This window comes from Oncorhynchus masou, chromosome 24, assembly GCF_036934945.1.
Source record: "Oncorhynchus masou masou isolate Uvic2021 chromosome 24, UVic_Omas_1.1, whole genome shotgun sequence".
Classification (NCBI taxonomy): domain Eukaryota; kingdom Metazoa; phylum Chordata; class Actinopteri; order Salmoniformes; family Salmonidae; genus Oncorhynchus; species Oncorhynchus masou.
The window spans coordinates 39,541,543-39,568,288 of NC_088235.1; the positions used below are offsets into that span (position 1 = coordinate 39,541,543).

General features: G+C 40.7%; 1 protein-coding gene across 4 annotated transcripts; it reads right to left on the reverse strand.

The window, feature by feature from the left end:
- Positions 1-1,223: 1,223 nt before the first annotated feature.
- Positions 1,224-24,951, reverse strand: hps1 (HPS1 biogenesis of lysosomal organelles complex 3 subunit 1). Of its 4 annotated transcripts, none has more exons than XM_064933882.1 (18): positions 24,803-24,951; positions 23,795-23,924; positions 23,359-23,493; positions 19,849-19,991; positions 19,644-19,752; positions 17,824-17,984; positions 16,785-16,887; positions 16,600-16,696; positions 16,339-16,484; positions 6,207-6,374; positions 5,813-5,989; positions 5,316-5,392; positions 4,685-4,825; positions 4,202-4,270; positions 3,405-3,546; positions 3,037-3,150; positions 2,849-2,931; positions 1,224-2,722 (listed from the first exon to the last, which is right to left on the reverse strand). In XM_064933882.1, the coding sequence occupies exons 2-18, from the start codon at positions 23,909-23,911 to the stop codon at positions 2,560-2,562; spliced, it is 2,145 nt and encodes a 714-aa protein (XP_064789954.1). In that variant the 5' UTR covers positions 23,912-23,924; positions 24,803-24,951; the 3' UTR covers positions 1,224-2,559. The 4 variants fall into 4 exon arrangements, with proteins under 4 accessions (XP_064789954.1, XP_064789953.1, XP_064789956.1 ...); XM_064933881.1 differs by having other exon boundaries at positions 23,795-23,958; XM_064933884.1 differs by having other exon boundaries at positions 24,772-24,951.
- Between the last annotated feature and the right edge of the window lie 1,795 nt (positions 24,952-26,746).

The window sequence follows — 26,746 nt, forward strand, 5'->3', positions numbered from 1 at the left end:
TTGATATACCAACCAATACCTTATTAATAACTTTACCATGCTCAAATGGATAATTAAAGCTCCCCAAAATCAGGCACTAGAATTACTTTAAAAAATATGTACCTTAACATGACTTATTTTATTGATTTCCCACCGTTTTAGAAGTCAGAAGACAGCCATCCAGACCTTCCTTATTTTAGGTTTAAAGAAGTGTGTAGGTCGCATTATTTTTGTATTTAACCTTTATTTAACTAGGCAAGTCTGTTAAGAACAAATTCTTATTTACAATGACGGTATACCCCGGCCAACTCCGCCCTATGGGACTCCAAATCACGGCCGGTTGTGATACAACCGACAACCAGAGGGAGGCAAATACACGTTTATTCGACAGAGGACTTCGACATTGTCCAAGTAAAGAAGTAATTTTGTGTGGAAGTCAAACATTTGTTTTAGGTTGGAGGCAGCAGACATTTCATATGCTCAGCAAAAATAAATAAATAAAGCCCTTTACATAGCCCTTATCCCCTATAGCAGAGAGGCATGCTGTTAAAATGGCCCAAATGTTGATTTAGATGTTCACAAATGTAACACATTTTGACTATAACTAAAATCATATGCTTGGTAAAGTAATGAAGAAGGTGAAATAGATGAAATAGATTCTAACTATATATGGACATTTTATAAAGTATGAAAAGGCTTAATTCACACATTTGATTATTTTTAATCATACCATCATATGTGTAAATGTTTTAGTATACTTCTATTGTGTACTAGATCTTATGGGTTGAAAAGGCTTTTTCTTTCCCAGGCATAAATAAACAATTCCAGGTGAAAGCCAAAGGTCCTAACTTTCTGGGGGGGGGGGCACTACTACATTAATAAAATATTGCCCTCTTGCTAGATTGAAGATGAAAACAATAGCGAAACAGTGCAAAACGTCTGTCAGCTCAACTGGGTTTAAAGCAAAGAAACAAGGAGAAGTGGTTTTTTTTATTGCATTCAAAAAAAAAAAAAAACTCTAGCACACTGGTAATCTTGATGCTTCCAACATTTCAATGGATCTATTTACCAGTGTCTCAAAACAAAGTGGATAAATAGATCCATACCATTTTTGAAAGCATCAATATTACCAGTGTGCTGGAGCTTTTTCTTATATTTAATACGTATATTGTTTGCTCCATGCACCTGGTATCACACTCAGCTGTGTGAGTTACTTGTTCATATTTTCATTGCACTGCCATGTCATCACTATAACACCCATTTTAATTGTTAGCAGAAACATTACAGAAAATTAACTGCCGGTGAGAAATGAAGAAGAAAAAAAATACAATAATTGACTGAATTCAATACATGGTGAAATACAAGACAATATAAACATTTACAAAAAGAAAAGAAAAACAGATTATATTATAAATGCAATATCTGCTATCACTGAAAATTCTCAAAGCAGTTTGAACTTGTCATTATCCACTAGGTAACACATAGGTTCACAATCTATTCAAAAAACAAAAACAAAACAAAAACATGAAAGGATAAAGTATTTGAGGTTTCAGAGAAAAGCCAGTGATGACAACGATGACGTATTTTATCATAAAAGCAGCAGGACAAGTGCTAGTCAAACAGTATTTATCAGTGCTAAAGGTCAATCACTTGGCTATGTCATTCCAGTGACTTGCAGATCGTAGAACAGGATGATTTGGAATATAGAATACGCACTGTTATTGTTGGACAAACTGTCACCTGTAAACATCCTTTATTGGCACTGATGCCCACACGTTTCAGCAGGGTTGAATGTGTAGCACCATGTTTCATGGTCACGGATGTGTGTGTGTGTCAGTGGAGGCTGGTGGGAGGAGCTATAGGAGGACAGGCTCATTGTAATATCTGGAATGGAATTAATGGATCGGAGTCACCAACATGTGGTTTCCATTTATTCCCTTTTAGCCATTGCAATCATCAGCCATAGCACCTCCCACCAGCCTTCCCTGGTGTTTGTGTGTGTATTACCGTGGTAATGGTGTGTGTATACACTGAATGTACAAAACATTAAGAACACCTTCCTAATATTGAGTTGAATCCCCCTCCTCTTTCCCCTCAGAACAGCCTTAATTCGTCGGTGGAATGGACTCTACAAGGTGTTGAAAGCGTTCCACAGGGATGCTGGCCCATTTAGACTCCAATGCTTCTCACAGTTGTGTCAAGTTGGCTGGATGTCCTTTGGGTGGTGGACCATTCTTGATACACACGGGAAACTGTTGAGTGTGAAAAACCCAGCAGCGTTGCAGTTCTTGACACAAACCGGTGCCCCTGGCACCTACTTACTGACATACCCTGTTCAAAGGCACTTTTTGTCTTGCCCATTAACTATCTGAATGGCACACATACACAACCAATGTCTCAATTGTCTCAACGCTTAAAAATGATTCTTTAACCTGTCTCCTCTCCTTTATCTGCACTGATTGAAGTGGATTTAACAAGTGACATCAATAAGATATACCTTTCACCTGGTCAGTTAATGTCATAGAAAGAGCAGGTGTACATAATGTTTTATACAATCAGTGATCTATGTGTGTGTGTCTCCTACAGTAGGGGTATACGTGAGGGCTCCCAGAGTTTGCGTGCTAATTGACTACAGTGTTGTAGTATGTACTCTGTTGGGATGACTCCAAGATGGACTGTCAGCAGCTCATAACACTTCACCACCTCCCCCTGGTGGCTCTTACTGTAATAGCGCAACAGTTTCCTGTGGAGGGGAACAGGAGCAGACACACACACTCCTGTAATACAGCCATAAATACTAGAGAATGCATTATACATACATACACACACCCACAGAGCACCTCCTCCTCCTCCTCCTCCTCCTCCTCACCTGTAGTAGTCCCAGGCCAGCATTCCGATGGGGGCAGAGTCATTGGGCAGGATTGGCAGGTCCTTTACTTCCAGCTTGTAGCCCTGATTGGTCAGGTGACAGAGGTCAAGGGTCATACAAACAATGACGTTCCAGAACATTCCAATGGAAAAATCCAGCTTGATATACACAACATTGAGGTAATTTACCGTTTCGTTTTCGAACCAGAGGAAGTAGCAGAAGAAGTAGTCTCCATCTCTCAGAGTGACAGTGGAATAACCCTTCTGTAGGTAAATCCTCGATGTATTAACCAGGCCCCAAACCTACAGAGAGACCGAGAAGAAAAGAAGAAAGAGAGCGAGAGATACAGAGAGGGAGAGAAACAGAGATATACAGACAGAGAGAGACCGAGAAATCATCAGTGAAATCCATTTACTAAAAATATCAAACCAGCTTTACAGAGGCAACTTTTGATTTCCCATATGCATTGAGAGCCTACTTTAGTTGATGACAATCCCAAACTAGTGGATAACTCTTAGACAACCCTCTAGAACCAGTGTAGATGGTACAGTCTAACCTTGCCCTTTATGAAGTGAGCCAGTGGCCCCTTTCCTAGCTCAGAGGTTGCGCGGTCCGTGATGTTGAGAGATGGAGCGATCATCTGACCAGCGGTGCGGTCGACGTAGATGAAATGGATCAGGCCCGGGAACTCCTCAAGGTATGTAATATCTGCTGTGTTAAGGTCAATACACCCCACAACACACAGATACAGTACAACACAAAGCCTAATACCACAACACTACAGTAACTTCTCTGGGTACGTAACATCATCTGGAGTAAATACACTTGACAATCTCTTGTCTAGAGATATCTGTCCAACCTGGTCAAACTACTGTACAGTAGCAGCATTTGGTTCGATTTCAACGAGCTGCATGATTACATTCTACCCCTTCAGTGACATACAGTAGACATTTCATCCAATATATAAATAAAAACTGTCTGTGACACACCAGGGCACAACATACCTCATGGATAGCTATCAGCTCCTAATCCTTTCAAAATGCTCTGGAAATGGGGAAACATGGGGTCTGCACTGAAACCGTTGGAGATTTAACCTGACAATGGGAGTTTCTACAATAATTTACTTATTGCTCCCGGTTAGTCAAGATCAGGAGTGGCCAACCCTCTTGGAGAACAACTGGGTGTTTTGGTCAAATGCTACCTCTTCTAAAGACTTTGTATAGGCTAGCCCTTCTCTTTAACACACCAACCCTACATCTAACCTCTTAATATTAGGAGCACAAGCATAGGAAATAAGGGGCCATTTGAGATTTCTAACATGTCTCCAGAGGGCGGGGTTGATGTGAGGCAGGATATGACACCATGGTGATGTTTCTCTTACTCTTCACCAACAGGAAGTCTTTCCAATCCATCAACTTCTCCCTGAGAGAGGGGGGGGGGGTGAAAGGAAAGGGATAGAGGAAGGACAAGAGGAGGGAGAGAATAGAGAAGATAAGAATAGAATCTTCACCTGTACAGGTATCCAGAGCTCTGTCCTACAGGCCTTTACACAATACATACAGCACTGGTTGGTTGCTATTGAGAGAAATACTATTAGCTCGTCCTGGGCCTTATACGTACTGCACCATGGTGAGAGCTCTGTCCTACAGGCCTTTACACAATACATACAGCACTGGTTGGTTGCTATTGAGAGAAATACTATTAGCTAGTCCTGGGCCTTATACGTACTGCACCATGGTGAGAGCTCTGTCCTACAGGCCTTTACACAATACATACAGCACTGGTTGGTTGCTATTGAGAGAAATACTATTAGCTAGTCCTGGGCCTTATACATACTGCACCATGGTGAGAGCTCTGTCCTGTAGACTGGGTGATAGACGCTGTGGATTCCCTCCTCCAACTGTGTTCTCTGTGATGAAACATTGTCGGTAGACTCCACACAGCTGGCTCTTCATAGTACGACACCAGGGGACCAGGCTAGGGACAGAGTTCAGAGATAACATAATGATACACATCTTCCCAAATGCTAAATGGACCCATGGCAAATCAAATCAAAGTTTGATGGTTGCGTGCACAGATTTTCAGATGTTATGGCAAGAGCAGAAAAATGCTTGTATTTTCTAGCTCCAACAAAAAAGTAATATCTAACAATAATAAAAAAAAAAAAAAAAATAAAAAAAAAAATTATATATATATATATATATATATATATATATATATATATATATATAAAATATGTAATATATATATATATATAAAATATGTAATATATAGTATATAATATGTAATATATATATATATATATATATATATATATATATATATATATATATATATATAGATAGACCCACACATATACATACTGTATCTAATCCTCCAGATCTACAGTAGAACATAGGGAGCAGGGGCTATGGGTCGACATGGGATTGGGACATACAGAGCAGGTGGCAGTAGACAAAACACTTACTCCTTGCTGAAGCCAGGTCCTCCTCTGGTGAATGCCCGGCTTTTAAACTCTGTCCACACACTCTGTAGCTGGGACGTCTGAAAGAGAGGAGACCAGCAGATGTGTTATAAATACTTTAGCAATGTTTTTATGTAACATTTTGGGCGACCCGACCATAGAATTGTGTGTTATAGATCTGTCATTCTCAATGAAAGCAAGTTTAAGACAGTAGATATGTTCTATGTGTGCTATTTCTATGCTTCCCGTTCTTAAGTTTAGTTTCTGCGTCTTACTTCCAGTTTTGTACACCAGCTTCAAACAGCTGAAAATACAATATTTTGGGTTATGGAAAATATATTTCAGAGGTTAAGATGGTACAATGATTCTCTACGCAATACTTGCTTGTTTTGTCACATAAACTGAAATTAGGTTTTAAATCTGTCACTGGCAGCATATCAAATGCTTTTCAATGAAAAAATGCTTCTATATACAGCTAGGACTTCATACATTACACCCACCTGTATGTCTGAGGTTCCCAATGCCCTAATGAACTTGTCCAGTTTGTTGCGGAGGTCCTGTATGGACGTCTGGCCACGGGCCGCTGACCCCTCCAGACCTTCACTCAGACGCTTCTCCAACTTAGCAAATGCCTCCAGGAACACATAGACTGACATGGCCAGGTTACTGTTAGGTATCTACAGAGAGAGAAGGGGGGGGGGGGGGAGAAGGAGCGAGCGAGAGATAGAGAGAGCAGTCTTATCTCAGTGACAAGTTACTGTCATCTTCTGGTCTGATCTAAAATAACACCCACAGTTGTGAGATTTGCATGATTTGCTTACTCTTTCTCTTTGAATGTGTGTGTCTGTCTGTGTATATATGCGTGTGTGTGTGTGTGTGTGTGTGTATACAGACCTTAGTGAGCAGCACCAGAGTGATGCCCGGCCAGAGTGGCAGACAGTACATGGAGTGAGGCATCATGGGATAGCAGCCCTCCTTCAGCGTGACCTCTAGGAAGACTCTGCTAGGGTTTGAGGGGTCAGGGGGAGGCGCTTCCAGGGTCTGGAGACTGTCCTCTGCCATCTGAAGACAGGATGTTATTTACATTAATTTAATCTCATGAGAAGTTACACTATATAGATTCTAAAGAACATGCAAATCCACGGGCTTTGAGCAAGAGCAAGTTTCAAACAGATCAAAAAAATAAAATGACCCTCCAAGGTCTGTCTAATTTAAATGATGTATGATTTATGAGAAAGTCTAAGGTACATGCATTTCTCTAGTTAGGATCCAGCCCTTTTTGGTGCAGTAATGCCGTGTTGCCATTTTGTCCTAATGGTTTGGCCCTATACTACATATCTGGTTTGAGGAAATAGCGAGGTAACTTTCATCAACTCTGAGGTTAACTCGGGATAACCGGTGTCACAAAAGTGGCTCACCTTTTAGCCAGGTACATTAATGTGGCAACGAATCCTTCAGAACTAGCTTGATCAGGGGCAGGCTAACTCAGGGCTAACTTCATGGAAATCCGTGTCAATTTTCTTCACTATTATATTTCATAATACAAAATTATCAACAACTTACATCAAACAAAACACAGGTTTAAACAAGAAAATACATACACAAATTGTAGATAGATAGATAGATAGATCTATCTACACACACATATATATATACACACTGCCGTTCAAAAGTTATCGGTCACTTAAAAATGTCCTTGTTCTTGAAAGAAAAGCACATTTATTTTGCCCTTTAAAATAACATCAAATTGATCAGAAATACAGCGTAGACATTGTTAATGTCGTAAATTACAATTGTGCTGGAAACAGCTGTTTTTTTATGGAATATATACCTAGGCATACAGAGGCCCATTATTAGCAACCATCACTCCTGTGTTCCAATGGCATGTTGTGTTAGCCTTTTTAAAATGACAAACTTGAATTAGCTAATTGATCATTAGAACACCCTTTTGCAATTATGTTAGCACAGCTGAAAATGGTTGTGCTGATTAAAGAAGCAATAAAACGGGCCTTTTTTAGACTAGTTGAGTATTTGGAGCATCAGAATTTGTGATTTTGATTACAGGCTCAAAATGGCTAGAAACAGAACTTTCTTCTGAACTCGTCAGTCTATTCTTGTTCGGGGAAAATGAAGGCTATTCCATGTGAGATATTGCCAAGAAACTGAAGATCTCGTACAACGCTGACTACTACTCCCTTCACAGAACAGCTCTAACCAGAATAGAAAGAGGAGTGGGAGGCCCCGGTGCACAACTGAGCAAGAGGACATGTACATTAGAGTGTCGAGTTTGAGAAAGACTCCTCACAAGTCTTCAACTGGCAGCTTCATTGAAGGGAGAAAGGGCCCCTGTGTTGAGGATCAGTGTGGCGGATGTGTTGTTACCGACCTTTACCACCTGGGTATGGCCTGTCAGGAAGTCCAGGATCAAGCTGCAGAGGGAGGTGTTTAGTCCCAGGATCCTTGGCTTATTGATGAGCTTTGAGGGCACAATGGTGTTGAACGCTGAGCTGTAGTCAATGAATAGCATTCTCACATAGGTGTTCCTTTTGTCTATGTGGAAAAGAACAGAGTGGAGTGCAATAGAGATTGCATCATCTGTGGATCTATTGGGGGTGGTATGCAAATTGGAGTGGGTCTAGGGTTTCTGGGATAATGGTGGTGATGTGAGACATGACCGGCCTTTAAAAGCACTTCATGGCTACAGACGTGAGTGGTACGGGTCGGTAGTCATTTAGGCAGATTGCCCTGTGTTCTTGGGTACTGGGACTATGGTGGTCTGCTTGAAACATGTTGGTATTACAGACTCAGACAGGGAGAGGTTGAAAATGTCAGTGAAGACACTTGCCAGTTGGTCAGCGCATGCACGCAGTACACGTCCTGGTAATCCATCTGGCCCTGCGGCCTTGTGAATGTTGACCTGTCTAAAAGGTCTTACTTACATTGGCTGCGGAGAGCGTGATCACAGTGTCTTCCTGGAGCTCGTGCTCTCATGCATGTTTCAGTGTTATTTGCCTCAAAGCGAGCATAGAAGTAGTTTAGCTTGTCTGGTAGGCTTGTGTCACTGGGCAGCTCTTGGCTGTGCTTCCCTTTGTAGTCTGTAATGGTTTGCAAGCCCTGCCACATCTGATGAGCGTCAGAGCCGGTGTAGTACGATTCGATCTTAGTCCTGTATTGACACTTTGCCTGTTTGATGATTCGTCGGAGGGCATAGCGGGATTTCTTATAAGTTTCCGGGTTAAAGTCCCGCTCCTTGAAAGCGGCAGCTCTAGCTTTTAGCTCAGACTGGAATGTCATCGATGCACTTATTGATGAAGCCAATAACTGTGATGTACTGCTCAATGCCATTGGAGGAATTCCGGAACCCATTCCAGTCTGTGCTAGCAAAACAGTCCTTTAGCTTAGCATCTGCTTCATCTGACCACTTTGTTTATTGATCTCGTCACTGGTGATAGTGTCGTCGTTCAGCCATGACTCCGTGAAGCATAAGATATTACAGTTTTGACTGTCCCGTTGGTAGTTTAATCTTGTGCGTAGATCATTGATTTTATCCTCCAAATATTGCACGTTTGCTAGCAGAATGGAAGGAAGTGGAGTTTTATTTGATCGCCTACTAATTCTCAGGAGGCAGCCCGCCCTCTGGCCTCTTTCTCCACCTCCTCTTCACGCAAATCACGGATATCTGGGTCTGTTCCCAAAAAAGCAGTATATTGTTCGCGTCGGGCTCGTCAGACTCGTTAAAAGGAAAAAAAGGATTCTGCCAGTCCTTGGTGAGTAATCGCAGTCCTGATGTCCAGAAGTTATTTTCTGGTCATAAGAGATGGTAGCGGAAACATTATGTACAAAATAAGTAAAATACTAAGTCACAAACAATGCAAATAAACTTTTTTTTTTTTTTTAAACAATCGGTGGGGGACACGTAAAACGTCTGGCTTCTTCTACGGGGCCATTTTTCAAACATTTCAAGGCCATGACAGATGGTATCACGTCTGCTGCAGGCGCAGTTGATGAGTTTATTTCTCAAGTCAGTTGTTCGAATGGAGCTAGTAGGGTGTTCATGTTTCCAAGTTTCAAACATATCTCAAAAGCCATTGAAATGGCAGCAGCGATATGATAATCAGCACATTCATGAGCATGAAATACGACTTTCCTCAGTACGAAATCCTTGACGACTCACTGTGCTGTGAGACTCAGCAGGCTCATGGGGCTGATTTCGCTGACCCAAATGTCAGTCGTGAAGCTAATAGCAGTGACTCTATTACTGTGTAACTCCGGTAGGGCAACATTTGAAAAATAGCACACTTAGTAACGTTAGTGTGTACCGGTACTCAACCAGTCGGCAAAAGCCAAATTGATTCTGTATTGACATATTTTCAACCAATTGATCTTGAAAGTGTAATTTATAATCCAATACTTCCAGATCTCCTTCAGTTATTTTATTTGAAAAGGACTGACTTTTTTTTTGTTTGAGACTTATTTTTCTAGATGAAGTCAAGAAAGGTCTTGTTGATCGCTTTACAAATAAAAGATGATGAGGGGGTACACAAAGCAAGACAGTCTCTATGCCCTGGACAGAAGCATTCTCCCAAGTATAGAAAGATCCCTTTGTAGCAAATTATTAACTATTTTCTTGGTTTTCTTAATTTTAGGAGATAAATGTTGTTGTTTGATAAGTGTCTTTTTGATAGATATATTCCTAAATATTTAACAGTCCTTTACAGGAACATTTCATTATCCTCAGTCATGTAAACATTTCACATTTAGAAATGTTCAGTTTTAATCCAGATGCAATAGAGAATGCAGTGATCGCAGTAAGGGCATGGGCAACCTGGTCTTTGTTTATAAAAGAGAAAAAGAGAGAGTAGTATCGTCAGCCAGTTGGTAAATTCAGATTTCTCTGTTAAAAAGGGATAAACCATGCAGATATGCAATATTCAGAATATCTAGAAATAGAAGTTACACTACCAAAATGAATAAAAAGGGCAAAATTAGGCATCCCTGTTATACACTTCTGTTGATAATGAATCTTTTGGATGTACAGAATTAAGGTTTAGTATCACAGAACTATTTATATCTTTGTAAAACATGCGAATGACTTTGATACAATTTTCACCGAAACCAAAAAGTATAAGAGGCCGAAAGAAAAATGTATGTTCAATTGTGTCAAAGGCTTTACAGAAGTACAAAAATAAAACACCATCTGAATCAATTGCATCTAAATAATCTAAAAGGTGCAAGACTAAACGATTGTTGGAGGTTGTGACGAACATTGAGTCTCATTTATAGTGGTATGTAATTCCTTTCTTTAATATTTTGGCATAAACCAGAGCAATCAATTTGTAATCAATATTTAATAAAGTAATTGTGTCTCCAATTGTCAATGAGAGAAGGGTCTTCGGAATCAGTGAAATAAGGCCTTTTCATAGTGGAGACCGTTTCACCATTTTCGATGCAATCTTAAACCATATAAACAATGGGGTCTTCCAGTAACTTCCAAAGCTGTCTATAGAATTCAACTGACAGGCCATCAGCGCCAGGTGATTTCCCTTTTTTCATTGAATCAGAGCCTCTCTAATTTCTTTGATTGAAACAGGTGAATTGCAATCTGAGTGGAAATCATCCTCAATTACAGGGCCATAACTCTGAATGGGTAAATTTAAGCTTTCACAACCATCTTCCTGAAATTGTGAGTTGTAAAGGTTTTCATATAAGGAATTGACAAATGTTGATATTGTAATGGGATCTTTACATAGTACATCATTCATGTTGAGTGCCATTATTGTTGTTTCTCTTTTCAAATGTAAAAGAAATTACTGGTGTTTCTTTCCCCCTCTTCAATGCATTTAGCTCTTGATCTGACAAAAGCACAATTTGCCAGATCTGTGTAAAGCTGTTTGAATTCTTAGTTATAAAGATTAAATACAAACTCTTCTTCTGGAGATAGATTATCTTTCATAAAAACGGTCAAGCTTGCTCATCAAATCTTTGTTTCCAAAAGGTTCTTCAGCTCTTTGGCACATTTACTGGCTCCTCTGACTTTATATTATAGAATTCCATCTACTTCCATGACCCAAGTCTTTTCTTACAGAAATATGTTTGGCTAACGATTTGATGTTTCCAATAAAAATAGGCTCTTTAAGAAGTGTGTTGTTTAATTTCCAATATCCGCGAATACCTTTAGAATTTTTAGTAGCTTGTAAATTCAGAGAAATTAATCATGACCAAACCAAATGATGATCTACATCTATAACATACTGTAACAAAAAGGGGGAAATTAGGAATAAATCTAATCTAGATTTCCGTGACATAGTCGGTCCAGGTATAACCCTTTGCATCCGGGTTGGAAAAACACCAGGCATCATCAACAGAGAGATCCTTGCATAATGTTGTAATGATATTGTTATTTTGAGAGCTTTGACTCATTCTAGGATTAAACATGATCAGCAGAGTCATCAGGTGTTTCGTTAAAATCTCATGAGAGAATTAGAAAAGTAGAAGAGTAATTGTTGCATAAATCCTGTAATTGTCTGGTAAGTAGGGCTAAAAGGGTCTTATTTGGAGCATGTGAGTTACAATACAGATGATGAAAATAGCATTGTCAAGTTTAACCGTTACTATGACCCATCTGCCATCCTGTGAAGATGTGGATTCTAGATGTTGCCTTTAAACTTGTGGATAAGCGTCAAACACCAGCAGAATGGTTAGATCCATGACTGAAATAGGCCATGACTGAAATAGGCCATGACTGAAATAGGCCATGACTGAAATAGGCCATGTCTTCCAAAATTTCAAGTCACTTTACACAAATGAGTTTCCTGAAGAAAAACTAAATTTGGATTACTGCGTTTACAATATAAAAATTAGGCTTTCTTTTTGTAAGATATCTCAAACCCCTAGCATTCAGGCTAACGATATTGAGATAGTTGAAAAAAAAACTCCTGCATTAAAAAATAAAGAGAGACAAACTAGACAGATGTAGTAATGTGAACAATAAAACAAACAGTAAACATTGAGAGGGTTAATCGGACAGAAAACGACACTCAGTTGAGTTAGCGGTGGTTAACAGTAAAACAAATCCCTTTACTTTTTTGGGTTGGCAAGTGTTCATAAATTGGAGTTCGAACTGTAAATTTACTCGTGGCAGTACAGTAAATGTACTCTTGGCAGTACTCACAGTTCAAGTGTGGTTAATGTCAGAGCTAGCCAGTAATCTTTCTTCCTTCGGTGAACGCATGTTCCCTAGAACCCAGCCTTCTTTCCCTCTTGTCGTACTTTCTGTATAATTGGCCACAGTTTCTCCCTGGCAGTCTGCGGGATCAGAGCCTCTTTGATGCAGAGCTTCTTCTCGTCCAGAAATGTGTTCCCCTTGGCCATTTTCCAGATGATGTCCCTGTAGTGGCGTATAGTGAAGCACAGGATGACATTGCGAGGGGGTCCATCAGATTTTCGTTTCCCAAGTCGATGAACCACGTCGATCACGTTTCTTAGCTTGTCTTTGATGCACGGAGCCACCTTTCCCAGGATATTAATGACTGCTTCCCTAATGTCCTCTCCCTCTACATCTTTTACACCTTGGATTTTCAGATCCCACCTGCAAGAGTACCGTTGAAGTTCAGCTACATTCTCACACAGCTCATTATTTGGGGATTGCAGTTTCTTCAGCTCGTTCTCTAGGAACGTTATATTGTCCTTGTTCCCGTTCACAACTGTGTGAAGCTGACGGACAGTCTCTGACAAATTATCAATCTTCTTTGATGTTTCTCCAGTAGCCCGCTCTATGATGGACATTTTGGAGAACGTAGCGTCTTGTTTAGTAGTCAGGGTCTGGATTGCAGAGAAAAGTTCAGACATGGAATTGTCCTCTTTCACTTTTTTCTCCTGTGGATTTTTAATTGGGGTCAGAGATAAAGAGGTTGCAATGATATCTTCCTGGTCCGTCCTGTTCTTTCTCTTGCTTGAGCTAGCGACATCTTGTGTATCCATGCTGCTCTGGCTCTCATCCGTAGCTAGCTAGCATGCCTGCAGTCTTCTGTGAAGCTTGGATATTCCATATTTTCTTGTTTTCCTGTCGTGTTCTTCGCATTCAACTTGACACAAACTCTAAACTTGCCACATGTAGCTAAAATAAGTTATAGTTAGTTTCTTGCTACATTGATAGCCAATATTAGACTGTTAACCACCTAACCCTCAGTTGCTTGGACAAGCGAGAAAACAATCCCTCTCACAGCGACGCAATCTTGGCTCCGGAAATCGGTTGAATTTTTATTTTTTATTTTATTTCACCTTTATTTAACCAGGTAGGCTAGTTGAGAACAAGTTCTCATTTGCAACTGCGACCTGGCCAAGATAAAGCATAGCAGTGTGAACAGTGTGCGAAAATGTGTGCTGTGCGTTTCCCCAATGAGATGACATGCAAATAAATACTTTTCAGGGCTGGGTTTTATTTGAATGTTACCACCCAATCCACTGGCTACAGGTTATCTATAAGTCTCTGCTAGGTAAAGCCCTGCCTTATCTGAGCACACTGGTCACCCGAGCAGCACCCACTCGTAGCACGCGTTCCAGCAGATATATCTCACTGGTCACCCCCAAAGCCAATTCCTCCTTTGGTCGTCTTTCCTTATAGTTCTCTGCTCGCCCGTGACTGGAACGAATTGCAAAAATCTCTGAAGCTGGAGACTCACATCTCCCTCACTAGCTTTAAGCACCAGCTGTCAGAGCAGCTTACAGATCACTGCACCTGTACATAGCCCATCTGTAAACAGCCCATCTACCTACCTACCTCATCCCCATATTGGTATTTATTTATTTATTTAGCTCCTTTGCACCCCAGTATCTCTACCTGCACATTCATCTTCTGCCAATCTACCATTCCAGTGTTTAATTGCTATATTGTAATTACTTCGCCACCATGGCCTATTTATTTCCTTAACTTACCTCATTTGCACTCACTGTATATAGACTTTTTGTTTTCTTTTGTTCTACTGTATTATTGACTGTATGTTTTGTTCATTCCATGTGTAACTGTGTTGTTGTATGTGTCGAATTGCTTTGCTTAATCTTGGCCAGGTCGCAGTTGCAAATCAGAACTTGTTCTCAACTAGCCTACCTGGTTAAAGGTGAAATAAAGGTGAAATAAAATAAATAAATAAATAAATAAATAAATGGCATGTTTATTACTCAGAAACTCCTGAAATGTTCTTCCTCTTCACAAGTCTCAACGTCCATTTGGGCACCTGAGCCATGGAGCAAATTAAAATAGGAGGTGCATACTTATACTTATGTTTATGCACCTCCACTTTTTTTTACCAGATAATTATCATAATACATCATAATCATAATTATCATAATACATGGGATAATTTGTTAATTGAAAAAAAAGAAGACAATTTTATAAAATTATATGGTTGCATTTTGCAACCCTGCTCCCCCTGTTGCCCCAAGATGAATGATTTTGACTTGTTGTTGAGTTTGGCTTCCCTACATACGCCACAGCTAGAAAGCACTATATCACAACAAATGTCTATCCTATAATGTAAAATCACCCACGAGGAAATTGCTTATCTATTTTTTTGTGCTGTTAGATTTGTATTGGTGTTTCATCCAATACGCTCAGGGCGTTGTTACATATCATTTTCAAGATCAACATCTACGTTCGTAACATGGATGAAGCCTTGGAATGTTCATCTAACTGAAGCTGACCAGCTTTAGAAAATCCTGAGTATATCTAACTTGCGTCATAGTATACAGTCGTGGCCAAAAGTTTTGAGAATGCTCCAAATATACATTTTCATAAAGTCTGCTGCCTCAGTTTGTATGATGGCAATTTGCATATACTCCAGAATGTTATGAAGAGTGATCAGATGAATTGCAATTATTTGCAAAGTCCCTCTTTGTCATGCAAATTAACTGAATCCCCAAAAAACATTTCCACTGCATTTCAGTCCTGCCACAAAATGACCAGCTGACATGTCAGTGATTCTCTCATTAACATAGGTGTGAGTGTTGACGAGGATAAGACTGGAGATCACTCTGTCATGCTGATTGAGCTCAAATAACAGACTGGAAGTTTCAAAAAGGAGGGTGGTGCTTGGAATCATTGTTCTTCTGTCAATCATGGTTACCTGCAAGGAAACATGTGCCGTCATCATTGCTTTGCACAAAAAGGGCTTCACAGGCAAGGATATTGCTGGCAGTAAGATTGCACCTAAATCAACCATTTAATCGGATCATCAAGAACTTCAAGGTGAGCAGTTCAATTGTTGTGAAGAAGGCTTCAGGGCGCCCAAGAAAGTCCAGCAAGCGCCAGGACTGTCTCCTAATGTTGATTCAGCTGCGGGATTGGGGCACCAACAGTACAGAGCTTGCTCAGCAATGGCAGCAGGCAGGTGTGAGTCCATATGCACGCACAGTGATGCGAATACTTTTGGAGGATGTCCTGGTGTCAAGAAGGGCAGCAAAGAAGCCACTTCTCTCCAGGAAAAACATCAGAGACAAACTGATATTCTGCAAATGGTACAGGGATTGGACTGCTGAGGACTGGGGTAAAGTCATTTTCTCTGATGAATCCCCATTACGATTGTTTGGGGCATCCGGAAAAAAGCTTGTCCGGAGAAGACAAGGTGAAAGGTACAGGGATTGGACTGCAAAAGGTACAGGGATTGGACTGCTGGTGGACAAACAAAAACCCACAAATTCTGACAAACTCCAAGCATTGATTATGCAAGAATGGGCTGCCATCAGTCAGGATGTGGTCCAGAAGTTAATTGACAGCATGCCAGGGCGGATTACAGAGGTCTTGAAAAAGAAGGGTCAACACTGCAAATATTGACTTTGCATCAACTTCATGTAATTGTCAATAAAAGCCTTTGATACTTATGAAATGCTTGTAATTATACTTCAGTATTCCATAGTAACATCTGACAAAAAATATCCAAAGACACTGAGGCAGCAGATTTTGTGAAAACTAATATTTGTGTCATTCTCAAAACTTTTGGCCATGACTGTACACCCCTCCCCCCAAGCTCACCTGAATGTCTGGATCCAAAAACTGGAACACAGGAGTACCGCTCCCCACATGACAGCTCTCTTCATGACAGCTCTCTTCATGACAGCTCTCTTCATGACTGCTCTCCTCATGCCTGCTCTCCTCATGCCTGCTCTCCTCATGCCTGCCTGCAAAGAGAGCGAGCAGAGGGTTAGTGAGTTGAAACAAAGGCAGTGGAAGTAAAGCATATCACTGCACCGAGCCACATAGGCAAAAATGACAGAGCACGGCACAGACACCTACCTGAATTAACAGAGTCCCTGTCAGTCCCAGAGTCCCTATTAGTAGGAGAAGGCTCTGGAGTGTAGAATATATCTGGGGCTGAGGTGTTCTCCACATCCTGCACACACACACGACACAGTTATTAAACTTCCGAAGCATTCAGGCAGAGTATGATATTCTTCTTCTTTCACTCTCAGTGCTCCTACCTCGGGGGCAGTATCCTCCAGGTCGATGTTGCTAGGATACATGTTCTGCACCATGACGATAAGAGCCAGCAGGTCAGACGAGGTGAGGGTACTAGCGTTACGACTGTGGGGGAGAGGAGAGGGTTGGATAGACAGGTACTCAGAGCAGGATTGGGGGTCAATTCAAGTCACTCAATTCAGGAAGTGATTTGAATTTAAAATTCAGAAATGTATTTTTTTTTAAATAGCTCCACCTTTTCAGTTTATTGAGAAAGCATTGAAAATGAATGCAACTGAATTGGAATTTTAGTTAATTTCCTGATTTGACCCCAACCCTGATTCAGAGGCACCTCCCTCTGTACGTGATTTGCAATGTCATATTATGTGAAAATGCTCTTTATTATGTGAAAAAGTGACGTTACAGTGGCCCGTCAACCTTGTGTAGAAAGCTAGTAGTTTGGTCTTAATAGTAATGGACAGTAACCTGGAATAGAAGGCTAGTAGTTTGGTCTTAATAGTAATGGACAGTAACCTGGAATAGAAGGCTAGTAGTTTGGTCTTAATAGTAATGGACAGTAACCTGGAATAGAAGGCTAGTAGTTTGGTCTTAATAGTAATGGACAGTAACCTGGAATAGAAGGCTAGTAGTTTGGTCTTAATAGTAATGGACAGTAACCTGGAATAGAAGGCTAGTAGTTTGGTCTTAATAGTAATGGACAGTAACCTGGAATAGAAGGCTAGTAGTTTGGTCTTAATAGTAATGGACAGTAACCTGGAATAGAAGGCTAGTAGTTTGGTCTTAATAGTAATGGACAGTAACCTGGAATAGAAGGCTAGTAGTTTGGTCTTAATAGTAATGGACAGTAACCTGGAATAGAAGGCTAGTAGTTTGGTCTTAATAGTAATGGACAGTAACCTGGAATAGAAGGCTAGTAGTTTGGTCTTAATAGTAATGGACAGTAACCTGGAATAGAAGGCTAGTAGTTTGGTCTTAATAGTAATGGACAGTAACCTGGAATAGAAGGCTAGTAGTTTGGTCTTAATAGTAATGGACAGTAACCTGGAATAGAAGGCTAGTAGTTTGGTGTGCACCAGTATGAATGCATGGAGGACCTCCTCTCCTGCTCTCTCCACACTACTGTTGATCTGCTGCACCAAGCGACGCTCCAGAAACTCTATACACTGTTCACATAGAGTAGGATGGATCAACCTCTCTACTGCCTGATGGAGGGAGACAGAGACATACGTTGTATATACAGTACCAGTCAAAAGTTGACACACCTACTCATTCAAGGGTTTGTCTTTATTTTTACTATTTTCCACATTGTAGAATAATAGTGAAGACATCAAAACTATGAAATAACACATATGGAGTCATGTAGTAACCAAAAAGTGTTAAACAAATCAAAATATATTTTATATTTGAGATTCTTCAATGTAGCCACCCCTTGCCTTGATGACAGCTTTGTACACACTTGGAATTCTCTCAACCAGCTTCATGAGGTAGTCACCTAGAATGCTTTCAATTAACAGGTGTGCCTTGTTAATTTGTGGAATTTCTTTCCTTTTTAATGCATTTGAGCCAATCAGTTGTTGTGACCAGGTAGGGGTGGTATACAGAAGATAGCCCTATTTGGTAAAAGACCAAGTCCATATTATGGCAAGAACAGCTCAAATAAGCAAAGAGAAACAACAGTCCATCATTACTTTAAGACATGAAGGTCAGTCAATCCTGAACATTTCAAGAACGTTTTAAGTTTCTTCAAGCTTAGTCGCAAAAGCCATCAAGCGCTATGATGAAACTGGCTCTCATGAGGACCACTACAGGAAAGGAAGACCCAGAGTTACCTCTGCTGCAGAGGATAAGTTCATTAGAGTTACCAGCCTCAGAAATTGCAGCCCAAATAAATGCTACAGAGTTCAAGTAACAGACACATCTCAACATCAACTGTTCAGAGGAGACTGCGTGAATCAGGCCTTCATGGTCGAATTGCTGTAAAGAAACCACTCCTAAAGGACACCAATAAGAGGAAGAGACTTGCTTGGGCCAACAAACACGAGAAATGGACATGAGACCAGTGGAAATCTGTCCTTTTGTCTGAATTCCAAGAGTGTGCAAAGATGTCATCAAGGCAGTGGGTGGCTACTTTGAAGAATCTCAAACATAATATATTTTGATTTGTTTAACCCTTTTTTGGTTACTACAGGATTCCATATGTGTTTTTTCATAGTGTTGACACCTTCACTATTATTCTACAATGTAGAAAATAGTAAAAAATAAAGAGAAACCCTTGAATGTGGTGTGTCCAAACTTTTGACTGGTACTGTATGTTGTCGTGTAGGTCAAAACTACATTTCCACATTGGGAAGAAGAGTGAGTATAGTACAGTTTACAGTACAATTTCCTCCACATTATAAACTGTTTGGTTCGAGGCCTGAATGCTGATTGGCTGACAGCCATGGTATGAGAGACGTATACTACAGGTATGACAAAACATTTACTTTTACTGCTCTAATCACGTTGGTAACGAGTTTATAATAGCAACAAGGCACCTCAGGGGTTTGTGGTGTATAGCCAATATATTTAGTTTATTTATCCGTTATTTTACCAAGTAAGTTGACTGAGAACACGTTCTCATTTGCAGCAACGACCTGGGGAATAGTTTCAGGGGAGAGGAGGGGGATGAATGAGCCAATTGTAAACTGGGGATTATTAGGTGACCGTGATGGTTTGAGGGTCAGATTGTGAATTTAATATACCACAGCTAAGGGCTGTATCCAGGCACTCCGCAGTGCGTCGTGACTAAGAACATCCCTTAGCTGTGGCATATTGGTCATATACCACACCCCATCTGGCCCTATTGCTTAATTCTACAGTACCTCTACTAAAAAGCTCTGGTCCTGCTCTTGGAGGCGGCTGTAGGTCTCCAGGAGGTTCTGTAGATATTTCCATAGATTGGTCCTCTGCTCTGTGTCCTGAGGACGCAGCCTGGAGAGAAACCACAAAGCCCATTAGGACACAAGTCCATCTGTCACACACAAACACAGCTCTAATGAACTTCATAAGGTAAGAGTCATGTCATACTCTTTCCTGATCAGGGTGCTGCTGAGGGTAACCATGCCGAAGAGGACCTCAATCATCTTCTTCATCACGTAAATCTTCCTCTTCAGATCCTCCTCACCCTCTTCTCTGTCTCCGTTCACAGCGATGTACAGACACTCCTCAAACTGTCAATCAACATCTCAATCAGTCAATACTTCCATCAATCAAATAATCAATAACTCAATCACCCCTAATCAGTTCCCATTCACACACAGTGATGTACTACACGTCCCAAGCTCTTTATTAACACAACTGAGTGGCTTGGATTGGTGTAAGGAATATGGAGGATGCTCCTCTTAGTTTGTTGGAAGACTCACATGGCTAACAACCATCTAGTCCTTTGAGATCCGTGAACATCGGAAGGCGTAGGGGCAAGAAGCAGAAAAGATAGTCATTTGGTCTGATAGGAACTGCTGTTGGCTATTGGCCACGTCATCGTAACCCATTTACAGAGCCACACCGTCTGATCCCATGACTACTGCGAGGTTCAGGCAGGCTCACATGATGTGAAGCTTTACTGAACAGCAGGCTTTCACTTTTACTACAGCACAATAGAGGAACTGTAATTGAGTGGCTTATGCGCTCAAATGAGTTGTAGGGGAGAGTGGTGTAAGTTCAGATTTTTGTTTTTTTTTACATTCAGCATCACTCTGTCAAGGGAAATATAGTATTCTTTCTAACAAAGATTCTTTAGCTACATACACTACCGTTCAAAAGTTTGGGGTCATAGAAATGTCCTTGTTTTTGAAAGAAAAGCATATTTTTTGTCCATTAAAATAACATAAAATTGATCAAAAATACAGTGTAGACATTGTTAATGTTGTAAATGACTATTGCAGCTGGAAACGGCTGATTTGTAATGGAATATCTACATAGGCATACAGAGGCCCATTATTAGTAACCATCCCTCCTGTGTTGCAATGGCATGTTGTGTCCAAGTTAATAATTGTAAAAGGCTAATTGACCATTAGAAAACCCTTTTGCAATTATGTTAGTTTTCAGCTGTGCTGTTGTTCTGATTAAAGAAGCAATAAAACTAACCTTCTTTAGACTAGTTGAATATCTGGAGAATCAACATTTGTGGGTTCGATTACAGGCTCAAAATGGCCTGAAAATAATAACTTTCTTTTGAAACTTAGTCTATTCTTCTTCTGAGAAATTAAGTCTATTCCATGTGAGAAATTGTCAAGAAACTGAAGATCTCATACAATGCTGCGTACTACTCCCTTCACAGAACAGCTCTAACCAGAATAGAAAGAGGAGTGGGAGGCCCCGGTGCACAACTGAGCAAGAGGACAAGTACATTAGCGTGTCCAGTTTGAGAAACAGACACCTCACAAGTCCTCAACTGACAGCTTCATTAAATAGTACAATTTACCATGGGTATGGGGTAAGTTGAGTTGCTGGACAGGGTGAATTAAGCCACCTACACATTTCTGTACTGAATAAAATATTACCACTACCTTTTTAAAACCATGTTAATGGTTCATTTCCCAAACCCAATTAATTTTGTATTTTAATCATATTGTAACACAGGCGTAACACCTAACAAACACTTTGACCTTTTTAAAACACTTGTAACATAGGCCAGGCCCTGTTGTTACCTCATATCCCAACGCCTGGGAAGAAAACACTTCAATTTACCCAACTTGCTATGGGCTCAACCATTGGCTCAACTTATCCCAAGGCAAATATTTTGACTATATACAGTGGGGAGAACAAGTGTTTGATACACTGCTGATTTTGCAGATTTTCCTACTTACAAAGCATGTAGAGGTCTGTAATTTTTATCATAGGTACACTTCAACTGTGAGAGACTGAATCTAAAACATAAATCCAGAAAATCACATTGTATGATTTTTAAGTAATTAATTTGCATTTTATTGCATGACATAAGTATTTGATCACCTACCAACCAGTAAGAATTCCGGCTCTCACAGACCTGTTAGTTTTTCTTTAAGAAGGCCTCCTGTTCTCCACTCATTACCTGTATTAACTGCACCTGTCCACACACTCAATCAAACAGACTCCAACCTCTCCACAATGGCCAAGACCAGAGAGCTGTGTAAGGACATCAGGGATAAAATTGTAGACCTGCACAAGGCTGGGATGGGCTACAGGACAATAGGCAAGCAGCTTGGTGAGAAGGCAACAACTGTTGGCACAATAATTAGAAAATGGAATAAGTTCAAGATGACGGTCAATCACCCTCGGTCTGGGGCGCCATGCAAGATCTCACCTCGTGGGTCATCAATGATCATGAGGAAGGTGAGGGATCAGCCCAGAACTACACGGCAGGACCTGGTCAATGACCTGAAGAGAGCTGGGACCACAGTCTCAAAGAAAACAATTAGTAACACACTACGCCGTCATGGATTAAAATCCTGCAGCTCACGCAAGGTCCCCCTGCTCAAGCCAGCGCATGTCCAGGCCCATCTGAAGTTTGCCAATGACCATCTGGATGATCCAGAGGAGGGATGGGAGAAGGTCATGTGGTCTGATGAGACAAAAATATTGCTTTTTGGTCTAAACTCCACTCGCCGTGTTTGGAGGAAGAAGAAGGATGAGTACAACCCCAAGAACACCATCCCAACCGTGAAGCATGGAGGTGGAAACATCATTCTTTGGGGATGCTTTTCTACTAAGGGGACAGGAAGACTGCACTGTATTGAGGGGAGGATAGATGGGGCCATGTATAGCGAGATCTTGGCCAACAACCTCCTTCCCTCAGTAAGAGCATTGAATATGGGTCGTGGCTGGGTCTTCCAGCATGACAACAACCTGAAACACACAGCCAGGGCAACTAAGGAGTGGCTCCGTAAGAAGCATCTCAAGGTCCTGGACTGGCCTAGCCAGTCTCCAGACCTGAACCAAATAGAAAATCTTTGGAGGGAGCTGAAAGTCCGTATTGCCCAGCGACAGCCCCAAAATCTGGAGAAGGTCTGTATGGAGGAGTGGGCCAAAATACCTGCTGCTGTGTGTGCAAACCTGGTCAAGAACTACAGGAAACGTATGATCTCTGTAATTGCAAACAAAGGTTTCTATACCAAATATTAGGTTCTGATTTTCTAATGTATCAAATACTTATGTCATGCAATAAAATGCAAATGAATTACTTAATCATACAATGTGATTTTCTGGATTTTAGATTCTGTCTCTCACAGTTGAAGTGTATCTATGATTAAAAAATTACAGACCTCTACATTCTTTGTAAGTAGGAAAACCTGCAAAATCATCAGTGTATCAAATACTTGTTCTCCCCACTGTAAGCCCACATAGTTACAAGAATGCACTTTCATGCTAAGTTTGAGACATCATATTGATTCTTATTGAGACCCCAACTGATGTATAGAACAATCGTAAAAATATATACTTTGGTATAGAAACAAGCATCAGGGCAATTTGTTCTCTCACAAATTGCCCTGTATCTGTTGAAGTGTTTTGTGTCATGACGCAACATTAGTTTCCTGTGTGTGTGTGTGTGTGTGTTACCTGATGGAGCACATAGGTGTGGTTGTTCTCAGTACTAAAGGATGTATAGCTGTCTCCCAGTCTGTCCACCATGGTACTGCAGGAGATGATGATGGGGGCAAACAGAGTGTTGATGCTGTCCTCAAATGCTGGTGGCTGGGAGGGATGGAAAGAGACACTCAACCACTCAACCATATCCTTCAGCGGAATCTCTCCTCATAACCCCAATCTGGAATGACCATGAGGGATTATGGTACTACATGAACCAGCCAACATGTCTACAACCCTTGTCGGACAGACCAGAGAGTTCAGCAAGTCACAGAAACGTGATATGAATGAGGTCACTGGGGATATTTGGGTTAATCCATATATGCAATATGCTATCATTGCTTCTATATTTATGTAATAGACAAGACGACTTGAACCATCCTGTATCCCTCGCCCGCTCCCGTCTTACCTTCTCCCCCTCTTCCTGTGACGCGCCATACTGCTCCTGGATGTTGAGTTCAAACTCTGGGTCTGTCCAATAGAAGAGGACCTCAGCGCTCTCGCTGGCTATCAGCAGACACTTCATAGTGGGATCTTATCTGTAGCAACCAACCATACCAGCACTGTTGTCATCTGCAGAATATGCAGGTTTTGTTTTATTTTTCATTTAACTAGGCAAGTCACAGTAAGCTTCCAGTTTGGAACGTTCTTTGCCCTACACACAGCCCTTAAATAGGCTAAGCAAATGATTCGTAAGAAGCTCATTTTTTGCCATATTACAGGAAACCACTGAACAACATTACACTGCAATTGGATAGAAATTAGCCTTCATGCAAAGATAGATTTATAATAGAGTTACCACATTTGTGATTAATCCTTTGTATTATCTTGGAAAACAGAATAACAGTGTTTGTATAACTGGTTCTACTTACATAGATGGTATGAGGGAATAACATAAGTTATTCTCATATCAACAATGTATGTGGAATTCATGAAGAGGTCAAACCACTTACAATTTTCTACTGGACTCATAATTGAATTAATTCTCTGATAAATGTATTTGTAGAGTGGTCATATGATGAAAAGCATGAGAAATAAGAAGAGCACCAAGCCTTGCCAAACTCTATCATGCAACACGAGTCAAACATCCAGACTATGCGGATTGTCTTCAGTAATCACCAACGCATGGCTGACAGTTGGGACCCCAAACCATCACAGGGATAGCGCAACGTAAAATATAGCGTGTACCCATATGGGACTTCGACGTTTGCCTTCTAACGCTCATACAATAACATTATAAATATGTCATGCACATAGCTGACATTAGCCTATTCTATAGGCGTATTCAACGTGACAAATATATGTTTTACACAATTCATTTCTATTACGATATTCTTGCACCCATCAGTAGGCTATAATAATAACATGTTACACAAAGTAATCTACCTGTGGCCTATCAGTTATGCATCATATTTACCCCTCCGTGATTTCCACCAGTTTAATCAGATGTTGTTCAAATGTACCTCTTCGTTCGAAACCCTTAGCTTCCCGATTATAAACGATCATACTTTGAAACTCTATCGCAACATTTCTCAACTCAGCTTCCGTGGTGAAACTTCGAGCCGAATCATGTGACACCAACAGCGCTTTAACAGCGGAAGCTAAACTCCTCCTAGATATATGACTCTAAATTAAACGCAGGTCTATGATCAGTTTTCCCTCCTGATGCGTTCTCTTAGAAACGGCGAAGGTAAAAGAAAACTGACTAGAGATCAGTGATTAGTTTTTGACGTTGGTTCCCAGACGGTGAAAGGATAATCCTTTAAAAAACATTTTTTTAAGGGTAATCCTTTCATTGGGGGTAGATAATTAGGTGAGTTAAAGTCATGTGCTGAAGACTAGACCAAAGCGCATGATTCTGACACAGTTGTAATGATCTGGTATTCATTGAATGTATTATGGTGTTGTGTGTCTGTGGTGTGTGTGTGTGTGCATGTGTGTGTACATACGTGTGTGCATGGAGAGAGATTTCATGTGTCATTCACCTACTTCCTTGTGAGATTCATAGGGCCTACATTATTGTATCACATGAGATAAGTAGCCTCGCCTACATATTGAGCAGAATCATTTGTTTCATTGTCATGACAGGCACATCATTATTATTAGAAAGGATGTTCAGAGTTATACAAATTTAACCCTGATTATGCAACTATCTTTGAGCAAAGTAAAAAGAAACACACACACACGCACACACACACGCACACACACACACGCACACGCACACGCACCCGCACACACACACAAATGGAGATCTTGTGGAATTTTGGAATGTTCCTTTTTCCTTAAAAAAGGATCTTAAAAGGTTATAAATTAATGGGCAGAACAAATCTGCGCCTGTGGGGACATTCTAGAATACTCTGAATAGTCTGAGTTTGGCTTCTGGCAGACCATTCATGTTTCTGGGTCTAGCTACTAATCTGTACAATCAGTTTCCAGCGGCTGGACGTTCATGGAAGTTTTTTTTAAGCTGACTACTGTATACACAGAGTAAACATAGCAAAGGGCCTGCAGAAATCCTTCAATGTTTCAAAATGGATCACAGAGTATAAACAGTGTGTGTGTGTGTGTGTGTGTGCACGTGCACATGCGCACATATTTGTGTGTGTGTTCTTAAATGGATCACAGCGTATAAACAGAGTTAGCCAGGGTATGGTAACAGCTACCTCTGTTAAAGAGTCGCTGTCACGCAAAGGTATCTAGAACAACGGTATCCAGAACAAAGGTATCCAGAACAACTGTGTAGTGTCCTAAACCGCGCCACCATCAGATTGGGTCAAAAGAAACGGTGCACAGAGGTCTTTATCACAAAGTACTGGTTTAGAAGAAGCTGAGCTGTCCAAACAAAAGTTTCCCAGAATTTCCTGATGAGAGCACTGGATAAGATTCTGCTAAATGGTCAGAGCGTCAGTTCAGAAGTATGGGTTGGATGGAAGGGCAACACATAAACACTTACGTCCGTCCATGAGCTCGAGGTTTAACGTTCACTTCAGCACTCTACAGACAACGCTTCTTACTCTGTGAAGTCTTTTCTGTTTAGCACTGTTTCCTTTGTGCACTTCATTCTTTTATTCAATGAATTCAGCCATGAGAAATACAAAGTGTTGAACTCTAAAAAGCCAAGTTCTTGGCATAAACATATGTGTATGTGTTTGGCAGACACAGTTGTTTGTGTCAGTTCATCCCTGTATGTGTGACAGACTACATCATGAGGATCAGGTCTTGGGAGTTGTAATCAAATGAACTGTGAAATCTCTCTGATGTTGTTTTCCTGAGAAACTCCAGTCCAGTTTTCACTTTGAACGTGTTTCTGGAGATCAGTGTGTGGATCAGTGTGCTTTTCTCTCTCCTTTGTGTGTGTGGG